At 39.3% G+C, this 15,468-nt stretch overlaps 1 protein-coding gene across 2 annotated transcripts in view; it reads right to left on the reverse strand.

Annotated features, from left to right (window-relative positions):
- Nucleotides 1–15,468, reverse strand: part of WASHC5 (WASH complex subunit 5) — a 58,698-nt gene that overhangs the window by 18,121 nt on the left and 25,109 nt on the right. For both annotated transcript variants that reach the window (XM_014854039.3, XM_070481588.1), the window contains exons 12-20: nt 13,421–13,533; nt 11,881–12,047; nt 11,728–11,803; nt 10,316–10,426; nt 9,421–9,561; nt 8,302–8,382; nt 4,512–4,613; nt 3,585–3,764; nt 2,324–2,448 (exon numbers count right to left, since the gene is read on the reverse strand). In XM_014854039.3, the coding sequence (XP_014709525.1) occupies nt 2,324–2,448; nt 3,585–3,764; nt 4,512–4,613; nt 8,302–8,382; nt 9,421–9,561; nt 10,316–10,426; nt 11,728–11,803; nt 11,881–12,047; nt 13,421–13,533 (1,096 nt within the window). The remainder of the gene's footprint in view (nt 1–2,323; nt 2,449–3,584; nt 3,765–4,511; nt 4,614–8,301; nt 8,383–9,420; nt 9,562–10,315; nt 10,427–11,727; nt 11,804–11,880; nt 12,048–13,420; nt 13,534–15,468) is intronic.

Below are 15,468 nucleotides of genomic sequence, written 5' to 3' on the forward strand. Positions count from 1 at the left end.
TTAGACTCAGGAGTGTGATGATGGCAATGACAACAACTGACAGTATTTACTGAGCACTGAGTATTTACTGAGCACTCCTAAGGTGCTATGACCTCTCCGTGTGCTACCGTTTCACTCTCGTCATAGCTCCGTGCTATACAAGCTGTTTGGCCCTCATTTTACAGATGAGGCATCTGCGGCTTAGATGGGCTGGATCCCAACACCATCCCCTTAACCACCATTTTAACAGTTCTCAAATGTTGGCGTAGGGACCTTCAGTCACTGGTAGAGCGTGTTGAAAGAGAGACGCCGGGATCTTCTTCCTGGAGAGTTTGACTGGGGTGGTCTGGAGCTGAGGCTCAGCCTCTGCGATTTCAGCAAGCTCCACAGATACGCCCCTTGGAAGGGAGTTAAAAGAGGCATAAGGTGAGGGAGGTTTAAGTTTAGACGCAAGTGGGAAGAACAAAAGAATTTCCAGAACTGCATTCTACTTTCAGGTTTCCACATGTCCTCTTGCACCACCAGTGCTGGTGCTTTGAATGCGCCATTTGAGAGGCTCCCGGTGTGGATGAAGAAGTCAATACATGACCTGGAAATCCCACACTCACTCCTTTCTGCAACTGTTGACATGGCACTAGGTGGATGGTTTTCTAGAAGGGCTTCAGTGATCAACCCATGGGCACCAAGAAAGGAGGAGTTACAAAACATTCTGGATCATTTACTCTTTTTGGCTAAACAAAACTCATTTCTGCTGGAATTTTGGGAAGAAGTTTACATATAGTTTGCCAACTTTCGTAAGTTCAGAGAGACAAAATCTGCCTGAATGCGAAGGCAGTACAAAGGAGCCATGTCATAAGGACATTTAACTGACACAAATTCAACTATGCATGCAGAGCTGGACAGAAAAACAAGGGAAGTCATCTTTTCTTGGGTAATTACACCAACCATTCCACTCAGTGAGCATGTGCCCAGGGGTAAACATGAGACAGAAGCCAGGAACCTTCTCTTCCCTCAGTCGGTCTTAGTACCAACTGCTTCATCGGAGGCTCAACAAGAAAAAGGAGGGAAATGGGCTCAGCTGGAGTCACTGAGAGAGGCGGCAAGCAAGTCTCTACCACGGAGCCCACCTACAATAATCTCCAGGGCGGCTTCGATGACATGAGATTTTGCCCATGTGACCGTATCTAGACTGTGATCATGGCAAGTGAAGCTATGCCGTCTGCCTATGAGTGGCACAGTGCTTAAGAGGTGGGCTCCGGAGACAGAGCGCCTGGTGTGCCTTCTGGGTCCACCATTTATTAATTCTGTGATCCTGGGCAAGTCACCCAGCTTTTCCGTGCCTCAGTTACTTCATCTTTAAAATGGGAGGAATAACAATGCCTACCTCATAAGATTGTGGTAAAGAGTAAACGAAGGACTGTGTATAATGTGTCTAATGCTGAGAAGAGAGCACAAGGTAAGTGCTCAATAAATGCTAGTTTTTACTATCAAAAGTGCTTGGGTGTAGGGGCTGGCCCCGTGGCCAAGTGGTTAAGTTCACGCGGTCCGCTGCAGGTGCCCAGTGTTTCGCTGGTTCGAATCCTGGGCGCGGACATGGCACTGCTCATCAAACCACGCTGAGGCAGCGTCCCACATACAATTAGAAGGACCCACAATGAAGAATATACAATTATGTACCGGAGGGGCTTTGGGGAGAAAAAGGAAAAAATAAAATCTTTAGGAAAAAAAAAAAGTGCTTGGGTGTGGAGCTAAGAAACAAGGAGGTAACCTTAAAAGATCAGGATAGGAGCTGACAAGTGCAAGACCCAGGGACTGGAGTGGGGGAGCGTGCCACAGTTACACAGGTACAGATGAGCAGTTTGTAATTAAGAAGTTTTAACATATTGGTGAGCCCACAGGCCCAAGTGAGTAGAATGCTACTTGGAAAGCAAGAGAAGCACAGACTAAAAGATGGCGAAAGAGACCTGATAGTTGTTTTAATCTATATTTCTTTGGACTGGGGTCTCTTCAGGCCCATTGAGGAAAACATGCAGTCTGAAAAAAAGTGAATTTAGGGGTCAGCTCGGTGGTGTAGCAGTTAGGTTCACGCACTCCGCTTCAGCGGCCCGGGGTTCATGAGTTTGGATCCTGGGCAGGCATCCCACACGTAAAGTAGAGGAAGATGGGCACAGATCTTACCTCAGGGCTAATCTTCCTCAAAGAAAAAAAAGTGAATTTAATAAACTCATTAGAAAGGACCCAACTGCAGCAGGAACAAGGGTGTGATATGGGTATATGCAATATATGTTTAGAGCTGTGTATTGTCCATGGTGTTCAAGGCTCAGTGGAATTCAGATACACCTACTTTGGGTCTGTGATCCGCAAGATTTCTCTGCAGAGTCGACCAATGAACGTTACAGACTCATCCACAGGGGTAAACTTTGGTATAGGAATGTGAGTGGACTGGTACATACTTTGCCAATCTTGAATCTAGAAAAAGCAAAACCAAACCATAAATATTTAGTACCTCTTGGATAAGGTAACCTAGTTATCCTTTTTCCACATAGTTTTACAAAGATAACGTGGCATTAACAGTGATGATAAATGTTCCTTGGTTTTAAAGAGGAAACTTAAAATGGCATTAATAGCATTCCAGAAATGCCACATATAGCATTTATAAAAAAAGGGAAATATCTGTGAAAAAGTGAAGTGACTGAGGAGAAGTGACAAGAAGAGACACAGAAATTTCTGGCTTTTTGTCCTATAAGTTAACATGTATCAATGCAACAATAAAAATCCAAAATATCCTAAGCTCAGAAGATACTTAATCTTTCAAAAATGGCAGCTGAATCATGTCAATTCCCTAATTAAAAACTTACAGAGTGGCTCCTTTACTGGCTAAAGTCAAAATTCTTAGCTATGACACTCAAGAATTTGGGGCTCAAAGAACCCAATTAAAAAACAAGCAAAGGAGATAGACATGTCTCCAAACAAGATTTACAAATGGTCAATAAGCGCATGGAAAGATGCTCAACATCATTAGTCATTAGGGAAATGCAAATAAAAACCACAATGAGATACCACTTCACCTTCATTAGGATGGCTATAATTTACCAAAAAAAGGGAAAATAAGTGTGGGCGAGGATGTGGAGAAATTAAAACCCTCCAACACTGTTGGTGGGAATGAAAAAATGGTGCCGGCAGGGTAGAAAACAGTTTGATGGTTCATCAGTGAGTTAAACACAGAATTACCATATGACCCAGGAATTCCGCTCTTTGGTATATAACCTGATCAAGCCCAACTGGACTCCTAAGTCTTCTGAACTCTCATTCACTTGAGTTATAACAAAAACAACAAACAGCTTCATTCTGTAGCCATTTAATTCTATCTGCTTTCTCCTCAGGACAGTAAGCTCCAAAAGGTCAGGTGCCATATCAACCTTTCTGCATCCTTCACGACTCCTGGATGTACTCCAAGGGTATCCGTGATAGTCTAGTGCTTACTAATTTTTTAGTAACTATTTAAATAAATAAACTTTCTTGTTGGAATTTCTGAGGTTTGGGGTATGTATTTTAGACATCAGAAATAACAAATATAGTCAAGAATTTTAAGCTTATTTAGATACCTTTGTCCTTAAGAAGTTATTACACTCTTGTTCCACATTGTAATTTATAATACGGGATACTTCCTCCTGCCAGATCTTCAGACCATAGATGTTGACATAGTCCTGTATGTATTCGAAAGAACGATGGAATCCATCCATGGTAGCTCCCAACTCTTTCAGCTTGGGCATCAATTCACTCGGCTGCACAAAAGGGGAAACATCAATCTATTATACTGAAGTAGATTGTCAACCTCTAATATCTTCGTTAGACTTGAAGTGATACCCCAAGTGAGAGACCACAGGGATGGTTTAAGACAGCTTTGGAAATACTCACTTCCTCTCTCACCTATGATGAGTGGTAACTTATGTCAGACATTCAGCAAAGAATAGATTTCATTCATTTGGGAAGGAAGCCTCATACAAAAGAATACAAAAAACGAATGTCGGTGATTTCTCTCATATCATTTGATGAATATATCTAATCTTAAAACACTTAAAGTATTTTAAATTAAATTAATTGAGGTGAAAAGTACCCCAGATACAAATTTCAGGCCTATTTTTTTCTCTCGAAAAAAATGATCATATTCCCTAACAGATCAAGCAAAATAAAAAATTAGAGCCTTCATAATAAGTTTTTATCTGATTTAGGGCTAACAAATTCTTTTAAATATAAGACAACTCCGAATCATAAACATCAATTCAATTCTTAAACTAGGGGATCAACAGGTGAAAGAAACAAGGACTGGTTTTAAAAAGGATTTTCATATAAAATGAATGGATTACAATATAGGACAAAGAAGCCCATCAGTTGATAGTATCGAACATCACATATTAGATAGATGTTTAGATAGGAGGAAAGGTCTTGCTCATAATAGTTAAAAATGGTGTTCTAGTCCCTTTTGCAAGCTGAGAAGAGAGAAAGGCCAACCCATTTTGGTCATCTGGTACCTTGGCTCGAGGGTTGAAGATCAATCCCCTATGAAGAGCAAAAGCAACACGTTTAACTAGCTCCTTCCTTATTCCATCCTCCAGCAACTGTTTCGGATCCACCTATGGGCAAATCAAAAAGCAATACGTGGCAGTGAGGAAAAGTGCAGTCCAGAGGAAACCCAGAGGAAAGATGGCTTCCAGAAGCTGGCATGGAGCACTTTCCTACCTCATTTCTAAACGACTGGGATTCTTTTCCTTCCTGCCCCTCTTTAATCTTGTGTACCTTGGACAGAATTATTAAACCTGTCACCTCTTTAGGATTTGGTTTATCTCAGTAAAATTCATGATGATAATTGTACAACATGACATTTCAAAGATGACGAGGGTGGAAAGTTGTAAGTTGCCTCACATTTTAATCATTTCATTAAAAGTAAAAAGTGCCTTTCCTTATCACCAGGAGGAGGCAGTGGAATGAAGGGCCTGCCTTTGAATTTGGTTCGTGTCTTCCCTCTGGATGTCATCTCAGGGCCTCTACATCCACAGGAGCAAAGCTTGGGGCTGGACCACACTGCAGATTTAACAGTTCTCTTTTCTCTCAGCATTCTCGGGATGCTGTTTGTAATTAGGGAGGTAAAATAGGACAGCAAATCTGCTGTCTGACTCTACAAGCTTATTTTGCTGATTCTTCCTTCTATAATGAGAAAGCTTTTGTTATTTCCTAAAAGACAGTCTCCTATCAGATCCATAAAGCATCAATCAGATAGTTTCAACACACTTCTTTGAAGTCCCTGAGACTTGTTTCTTTTACTTTGTAAAGGACCATTATTTTAAAAAGTCATAAAGACAACTGATGGGTTCCATCTGGGTTTGATTATATTTAAACTTCAAGGAAGATAATTGCAGTGAAAGTTACAGAAAATACAAAAGCCAGAGAAACATGTTGAATTACATCATGACTATGAAATCAGCAAAATCCAGACTGTGGAGAAACAATAGGTCAAAGGCCTCAGGTTCTTCAACAGGTAAATTGTAAGGAGAGAAAGGAATGGAGGAGAAATGTGGAAATTAAAAAGACTTAAAAGATATAATAAATTTTTGTGTGTGCGTGTGTGTCTAAGACTGGACCAGAGCTAACATTTGTTGCCAATCTTCCTCTTTTTGCTTGAGGAAGATTATTGCTAAGCTAACATCTGTGCCAATCTTCCTCTGTTTTATGTGGGATGCTACCACAGCATGGCTTGATGAGCGGTGCTAGGTCTGTGCCCGGGATCCAAACCTGCAAACCCTGGACCACCAAAGTGGAGAATGCGAACTTAACCACTACACCACTGGGCCAGCCCCCATAATAAATTTTTTTAAATGGGCAAGTCATAACTATAGTGTCTAGAGATTTACTTTTGGATAACAAAACTATAAACAGAGAGACTGAGATTAAGTCAGAGCATGTGAAGAGGATCCTGGGTGGGAGATGGCTAAATTATATTTTTTGACTTGAGTAGGGGTGAGAACGAGTGGTGTTTACCTTATAATAACCCATTAAGCCACATAATTGTTTCTGTAGCTTTCAGTATCTGTGCTCTATCTTATAATAAAAAGGTAAATTATAGATAAATATAATCAATGAGAATAAAATCAAAGAAGTAACATGAAGTTTGCAAAGAAATATTCCTTATAACAACAAATTCAGTGAAACAGTTAAATCTTTTCATGAATCTACAGGTCTTAAATGGCTCTTCCAATTCTTCCCAGACTTTCAGTAATTTATGGAGTGTTCATAGCTAACACAGCCCCTTCCCCACATTTCTATCTCTTCCCTTGAAGTTAACAAAAGTTAACAGCTTTCGTATGGATCCTCCAGACTTTTCTCTGTTAATTCATACACATAAATATTTGTCCTTAAATATATATTTAATTAAAAAAAATCTAAATGAGCTCATAACACACACACACAGACACACTATTCTACAATTTGTTTTTTTCAATTTAAGTTTTGGAAATCTTCCAGTGGCAAATTCTTTTTGAATGGCAGCAGAGCAATCCATGGTATGAATGCATCACGATATATTTAGCCATCCTCTTACCAATAAATGTTTAGATTCTTTCTATTCTTTCGGCTACCTCTAACAATGAACATTTCTATGTCTATATCTGTGTATATCTCACTTGTTTTAAGTCATATCAACTAAAGTGAACTTATATTTTTTATGTGTTTGAAATAGATCCTTAACTTTCGAAGGTTAAAGATTAGTGAGGGCCACAGGATCCCTTACAAACAGCCTCGAGTTGTTAGACCGGCAGAGATAGTCTACTGGGTTGAATGGGGTCAGGACGACAGTCCCTCTGCTCTTATTATCGGAAAGGTTGTGGCAAAAGATAATCTGGTCCTAGGATTTATCATCACTTTACAGATTAGTCAGAAGTGGGAACCTGCATGTGTACTCTCTGCATATCAACTGAGTTAAACTGGCATCAGGACTAGAGCATGTCTAATGGATTCTATTAATATTCCAGGGGGACAATGGTATTTCTTTCAGCACACTTCCAGGAACCACACACTAAAGTTCCATTTCTATTGAGGTTCATTTCCTATATTTTCTCAGATTTTATTAACACAGACGTTAATCTGGCAATTTGATAGATATAAATTTTTTTAAAAATCAGAAATGTTCAGATTCTACTGATGTCAGATAAATGGAAAAATAAATAACAGCACCATGAATTCTGTCAATGTGAACACCACTAGTCATCATAGGATTACAAATTAAAAGAGCAATGAGATCTCACTTTACATCCCTTGAGAGAACAAAAATTAGGAAGTGGATAATAACATGAACTGGCAAAAATGTGGGTAGATACACAGGAAACAAGTCATTTCAGAAGGAATCCGGCAGTATTGAGACAAATTAAGTATAAATATGCCCTAGGCCCAATGATCCACTCCTGGTGGTATGTAGATTTCAGAGAAACTCTTGCACAAGTCTGCAGTGGGGACATGCTCAGAGATGCTCATCTTGACAGTGTTTATGATAACGGGGAGACCAGGGGTGAAAACGGGCAACACAGGTGTCTGTGCCTAGGGGAATAATTAAGTAAAATGTGGAATTCTCTGCAGCAGGACGAAGTAACCAACTACCTGACCCACGGCAACATAAATACATTTCAAAAGCAGTAAGCAGTAAGAAAAGCTGGAAAAACAATGAGATTTAGTGCACAATATGATTTAGATAAATCAAAAACCCATGTATACATAAAATAACACCACATGTTAAAAATAAGGATACTTCCGTACTTAGGGACAAAAATCAAACATACAGAGTGGGTGCTGTGCGAGGATGGAAATGGGTGTGGGTATCCAGGAGAAGAGAAAGAAAAAAGAAGAGAGGAGCTTGCACACATCAGTGATGACAACGGCCTATGAACAGACAGGTACAATTATCTCAGCTCTCTGTACTTGGGGTGCAGTACAAAAATACTGAAAAGAGAGAACAGTTTGGGGGAGGGGAGGAGACAGAGAGAGGGAGAGCAAGTGAGTGAGCTAGCTATTTTGCCTAAGAGAATTGAACTGTTTGTTTTCTTTGTTATTATGAAAATTCAGTAAAAGGATTTCTCTTAAATAACTCATGGGTATTCTCAAAGGTAAGGATTATAATGCTCTCTCTTCCTCCATCAATAAATGAAGATCAAAAGCTGAATGTGAAACAAGCAAGGGACATAAGGTGGTAACATTATCCCATAGGATACATTCCACAATAATCCAAACTACTAAGGCTCTTACTACGAGACACGTGGACCAGCATCAAACTGTTACCTTGATGATTCCAACCAAAGTCGTCTTCATCATCAAGATGCCTTCAGTAAAAATGGAAATAGCATGAGTAAGCTTGGCAACCTTCAACAAAGAAAAAGAAGTTAATGAAGAACTTCTCATAAAAGACATTATTTTTACGGGAAGCTAAAATCACTGGCCAATAGTCCTGGAATGGGCAAAAACAACAGGAATGAGTGTGCAGCTTTAGGACACTGGGTACATGTGTCCTGGTCAGAAACGAGGCTTTGTCGGGTAACTGAGACCACTGTTGGACATATTGGGTGACTGCGTCAGAAGACATTAATTCATTCCTTAACCTTCAACCAATCATTTCCCCTTCTTTAGGCCTCAGTTTCTCATGTCTAAGATGAGGGCAGGACTCAATGATATGGATGGTCTCTTCCAAGAAGGAAAGGCTGACTGAGACTATGAGAGGGTAACTCTCCTTCACTGCCTTCCACATTCTTTTCAAGCAACACCAGGAGACAGTGATAAGGTAGACTGATGCTCTTTTCTTGAGTTAGAATAAATGTGGAAATTCTGAGCTTGAAAATCTGAGTTCCTGTTGCAATGTTTAGAGTTGCATCAAAGGATGTGAAACTGGAAACATATCACATTTTCAATTTTCACCTGATTTTACTTTTCACATCTTTAATTTTCAGTTCAGGGAGAAAGGAAAGCGGAGGAGTTTGAGAAGAACAACTTCTGAGGCTCCTTAACTATGGAGTGGGTTTAAAAGTCCGCCTGGAGGAAATGGTTCATGGAATAAGGATTATTTTGAGCCACTGGTTTGGTGGATGAAGCAGGAACTCGATTGTGAAAAGTCTAGGCTATGCAGCCCAAGAGAAGGGCTGATCCACCAAGACTGTTCAAAAGAAAAGTGACCAGCTGAGCTCTACTTCCTCTGAGAACATTCAGGCAGGCAAAGCCTTAAATGACACCAGGACAATGTAAGGAATAAATTTCATTACAATGGTAAATGTGGTTATCACTGAGAGTGGGAAGAAACAAATCACAAGTGGTCGGGTGGTCCTGGGGATATGCCAGGCAACACATCTGTGATATTTCATGGTTTCGGGTTTTCAATATCAAAGGGCAGAAGTCAAAGGGACACAGCACCTCGTATCGTGGGCCAAGCTGAGCATAGTCCCTCAGCTTGTCTTTATCCAGGCGGGTTGGCACTTCAATGATATCGTGGGTCTGAAGTTTTATGATCTTCAGAAGAGAAGTAAACATGCTTTCTGGAATGATCTGCAAAACCTTTAGTGAAAAGGAAAAGAGGAAAAACAATTGAAAGTCTCTTTTATTTTTCTTAGCTGATGAATGCTAGGACAACAGTAAGAAGGATACCCGTGTGTACAAACAGCCATTTATCTGTCTACAGAAGGGATGCTGTGCGACTTGAAAGAGCTCTCAGGCAATGGGCTATGCTCCTTCAGACATGAGTCGCTCACAGGATATAAAGCTAATCCTCATGGAAATGCTGCAAAAGATCTATCACTTCCACATTATGAAGTTTTAAAAGACTGAGGTTCAGAGATGTTAAGTAACATGCTCTAGACCACTCAGCTGCTATGTGACACAAGAAAATTTTGAATCCAGACCTGTCGGGCTCCATGATGAACAATAAGTTATTAAAACAAGGACCCAAATTCCGCTGAAAGCTTTAATTAAGTTCAGACTAGACTATGTTGGCTCAAGATCTGGCTCTTTTACCAACTAGCTCTGTGACTTGGAAGAAGCCATTATAATCTGTTTCTTCACCAGAAAGTGGAGGTCAATACCACCAGCATTTAAAAAAACAGGTGTAAAAGTTCTTTGAAAGTAAAAAAAATATCTGCTCATCTAAAGAACCAGTAAGAATAAGTTTACTTTTAGGTGTTGCAAATTTCTGGAATCAAATTAAGAATCAGAGAAAGGAACATGGGTATACTCTTAATAGGGCCCCAAGCACACCTTTTGTGCTTACAATAGCAGTTGGTTTGCCAATAAAACACCCTGACGCATTTCTTACCTTTCTCACATAGGACACCAATTCGCCAGAATAATATTGAGACACACTGAGAAGATCGGGGCTATTTGCTTGATTAATACGAAGAAGGGGCAGGTCAAGGGCAGAGGCAAGCTGGAAGAAAAATAAGATATATCTGTTTCTCTGTCTCAAAGAGTCCTAGAGATTGCGCTCTTTCCAGAAACAGTAACATACACCAAAGCTCTTGGGCTTTACCCAAGAGAGAGCAACACCACTAAACTTCATCAAAGTCATTCATAGTTTCTGATGACGATGATACAATTTTTTAAAAATGACAGTCATCTGCAAGCTACTCATTCGCCAATTGTGGTCCCTGGACCAGCAGCATCAGCATCCCCTGGGAACTTGTTAGAGATGCCCATTCTTGAGCCCCACCCCAGATGTACTTCATCAGAAACTCTGGGGGATGGGTCCAGCAATCTGTTGTAACAAGCCTTCCAGGTGATTCTGATGCCCCTCAAGTTTGAGAGCCACTGTGCTACAGAAGACAGCTACTCTTGCACGGGAATCAGACATTTTGAGTGATGGATTTCTGTACCGAGTCCAATCTAAGGTGTCGTGGACTGTAAGAAGTGCCAGTATTTTATGTACCACTCAGAAAGAAAAAACATGCTGCCAGCAATTATAAAACTCACCGCCAATTACAGAGATGTTTAAATATGAAAGAAAGTGCACCTCAGAGTTAATATATACGGTGATTCCATCAGAAGACATTGGGTAAGTTATGTGTTCATTTATCACGATCTGAAACTACCGTGAGAGCAGGGACCATGTCTGTGCTGTTCACACTATCCCTAACCTTTAGAGGAGGTCCTAGTTTGTAGCAGAGGCTCAATGAGAATTTTTTAAATGAAGAAGTAAAAGGACTCAATTCACATCTAGGGAAAAAAGGACCCATAGGATTCACATTTTCAGTATACTGGTACAACAAAAAAACATTTATTTTCATTTCAAAATAATTTTCTGCAAGACACTCCAGCTTATATTATTAATTCAAACTTAAATTATTCATGGCATCTTCTGGGTGTGTGTGTGAGCAAGATTTGCCCTGAGCTAACATCTGTGACAATCTTCCTCTACTTTGTATGTGGGATGCCTCCACAGCATGGCAGATGAGTGGAGTAGGTCCGCACCCGGGATCTGAACCTACGAACTTGGGCTGCTGAAGCAGAGTGTGTGGAGCTTCAACCACTGAGCCACGGGGCCAGCCCTTGGCACCTTTTGAAGCTATGCTCTCGTGGAGAAATTGTCAACAATTTTCAGTCTATGCAAATACTTACGTTATCTAACTTTCTAAAAGGATGAAATCCTGGGCTGAATTAATGAATGAGGTAATAAAGAAGAACAACTCTTCCCTAGGAACTGAGAACGGGATCTCACTGTTCTTTGCTTACCTTTAGGAATGTAGCTCTGAGTTTAGTCACCATGGATGGGTTCACCCTTATGCTCTCTTGCATGATAGATGTGAAGCTGTAAAAAGAGACAAATGGTAAGGAGATGTTGAGAGTGCCCTTCGTCATGGGCAAACGTCAGCCTGTCCACAGTACCTGTCAATTAATTGCCAAGCAAAAGAAAGATCCCCAACGATCTGCATCGTGATCAGGACCTCCTCTTTGATGTTAATGGTTCGGATCATTTGGTGGAGAAACTTGCGAGTATCAGCAAGAAACTGACATACTTGTAGATTTGATTCCAACTGGTGAAATTCTTGAACCTGTGTTACATAAATATATTTAATTTTAAAATTCTGAATGCCCTCGATGGTGTTTGTTTTTCCTTGAAAAGACTTCAAATAGAGCATGCTACTTCCAAAGCATTTCTTGGCAAAATTTTTATTTCAAGTTATAATTTCAGAAATGTATAAGCCAAGTCATAAAATAACACACAAATTTCTAGGATTAGGAAATGTTCTACTGCTTATTATCCTTATCTAAATGCCATAATAAGTGAATACTTCCATTTTCCATTTTAATATCAATAAACATATATTGGGAAAATCCTCTTAATTCTGAAGATTTGAAGGATTGCTAAAAAATAAAATAACTCACATCACAACCAAGGTGTTGGCACTTGTACATTATTAAGTTCTTTTGACGGACTCTTTAAAACAAATAATGATTCCACAGTGTCCTGAAATTTTAATGTATATAATTCAAGGGGCCTGGGCTATATGGAAAAATAAATAACACAAAAGATAAAAGCATCTGAGATTTACAAAGCTGTTTTTAATTGTACTATAGACTAGAAAACCCAAAAAAACAACCAAAATAGAAATAGTACAAGTGGACAATTGTTTGGAATGGCTAGGGAAACTGGCTGGCTAACAACGGAGAATTATACTGTGTTGCCATTAACAGTGACCATTCTAAAAACCTCACAAAAATAGCAAAAAGCCAAGAAGAAAGTCTGCCAACTGAAAAAAGTACTAATTAGATCTCTAAAAATGTACACTTACACCAACTGGACAGGGTTCCAGATGAGTATGAATGATGTTTAAATAATAGAGTTTATGGTTATTGTTCTGATACTTTCGTTTATTTTACATTTTAAGCTCAGTACACAATTAAAATTTTTAGAGTGTGGAGGTAAAATAATTCTTGTTTGGTACAATTATTTTTGAGTAGATAAAAAACAAACTATTTTTTCAGAAAAGAAAATACACCACTTATAAGCATATGATCATTATATAACTATTTTCATTTTTGTGTATTCCTTTGTAGTTTTCTCCCCCAGGCACACACTCTTGACCAATCTAAAAAATACAACACAGTTTTATTTTTGCTTTTACCTCCTTACACAATCTTCCCAATGTTTCTATATTGTTTTCATAATTATTTTTCCAAGACTACATTTTTCCACAAATTGAAATACCATTAATTTTTGCTACCATTCTCTTCATGTTGGTCATTTAATTATTTTCCAAATTTCAGGACACTGTATATAATATTACAGTGAGCATATTAATTCATACTGCTTTTGCTTCTGATGAAATATTCTCTTAGATATATTTCCAGGAGCCGATTGCTGGGTGAGTCAAAAAGTATGATTCATCATCCAAGAACTGTCATTTAAAAAGACTTTCCTTACCTCCTCCAAAGCTTGTATTAGTTGCACAGTTTTTCTGCCTGCAGCAGTAGAATCATCATAATTTAAAGACAATATTTGTTTTGAGATCTCTCTGAACCAAGCTTGAAGATTTTCTATTAATACAGAAACAAGGAAAAACTACTGAAATCCCAGAATTCTTGAGGCTGTGGCTTTGATTTAAACAATCCTTTACAAATCTAGTTCTCACTCACAGAGCTTTCACTGTGTACCTAACATTGCCCCCAGGAATTCTCCCAAGAACGACCACAAAAATGTCTGGGGCACGTGACCCAGTAGAAGAGCTGAAACTTTCTACCTAAGTAGCTAAGGCTGTGATACCAGGCAGAAGAGGTTAAAAGGCCCAAGGATATGTTGTAAACCGATATGTGCAAAGATAGTAACGGGGTGGAGAGGAGTCGGGAAGGAACTGAAGGATGGGACGCAGATGAAGGATGGGACACAGGTGAAGGATGGGATGCAGATTGAGGATGGGACACAGGTGAAGGATGGGATGCAGATGGAGGATGGGACACAGGTGAAGGATGGGATGCAGATTGAGGATGGGACACAGGTGAAGGATGGGATGCAGATGGAGGATGGGACACAGGTGAAGGATGGGATGCAGATGGAGGATGGGACACAGAGTTAATCAGGGAGAGTCTTCTGGAGAAGTGAAGATGGGTCCCTAGAAGAAGGGACAAACATGAGCAGAGACTTTGGTGCAAAAATGACAAAGGCATGTCTTTGAGGGCCAAGATGTCAGGAGTACGAAGTATGAGTGGTGAGTCATCGGGAAGTCTGAACAGATTAGATGGTGCCATTTGCATTCACAAATGAGCCAGAATTTCACAAGGCAGAGAAAGGGAAGGGCATGAACATGCTCAGTGTGTCAGGCAAAGCTCTAAATCTCATTGCATTTAATCTTCACAACAATCTATGGAGGGAGGAATTATTCCCCATTTTTCAGATAAGGAAGCTGATGCCCAGAGATATTAAGAATCCTATGCAGGGTTACACAGTTACTAAATGGTAGCACCAGGATTTTCACAACAGTCTGTCCTGGTTCAAAGGCTTTGCTCTTCGCACTGCACCAAGTTGATTTCCTAAAGTATTTGCGTTTTATCAATGGGTTGATTTCACTTTAATAAAAGCACTTAAGGGCTTATAGTCTACGTTATTTCAAAAATTGGCATGAGGAACACTAGTATAATTTTAAAGATTTTTTGCAGGACTGAGGGACAGCTATGGAGTAGGATAAAGAGCACAGGAACTGGAGTCCAAGGCAATAGATTAGATCCAGGCTCTGGACCTCCGTTACCTCCAGCAAGTGAATACATTTTTAAGCTTCAGTTTCCTTATAAATAAAATAAGGATAAAGATGTTTATTTCACAGGGTTGTAAGGATCAAACAAGAAACATTTGTGAAAGTACTTCCTAAGCTAAAATACTCCATATAGCCAGAAAAAGTTTAAGATGTTGTTTTGGAGGACCTCTGAAACAATGCTGGTATTTATTAGAACCTAAAAGAGACTAGAACAGAGATTAATGTGCCCGATTCTAGACAACTAATTTGGTCAGATTGTTACAGGTGGTTCTGTTTTACAGTCACAGTATGGTGACCTGCAAAACATGTTGTCAATTTATATCACATCATTAAGAACCAGTTGACTTTTTCCAACAGGAATCATAATATAATTCGGAAATATATTTCAGACCAACCCCTCAGCAAATCAACAAAGGCCAAATATAGTAATCAGAAGCTCATACCGATCAAAATTAGTAAAGTTGCTTTCTTTAATAAAAAGCTATACTGTTAAGCAATTCTACTGTATAATGAACTTTATTGGAAATGAATTTGATCGTTAAAACATCAAGCATTTAAAAAAATACTTTAATTTGTCATCTTAAAATTCAGCATGATCTTTTGGGGGCATTTTGAAAGGCTCCTATCTATATAAAAATTTGAAGTGATACCATAATTTTCCTATAGATCAAATTTCCTAAAGAGGCAGGAATAAAATCATTAAAGTAAAACGAGCTCCAAGTTT

This window comes from Equus asinus, chromosome 12, assembly GCF_041296235.1.
Source record: "Equus asinus isolate D_3611 breed Donkey chromosome 12, EquAss-T2T_v2, whole genome shotgun sequence".
Lineage (NCBI taxonomy): Eukaryota > Metazoa > Chordata > Mammalia > Perissodactyla > Equidae > Equus > Equus asinus.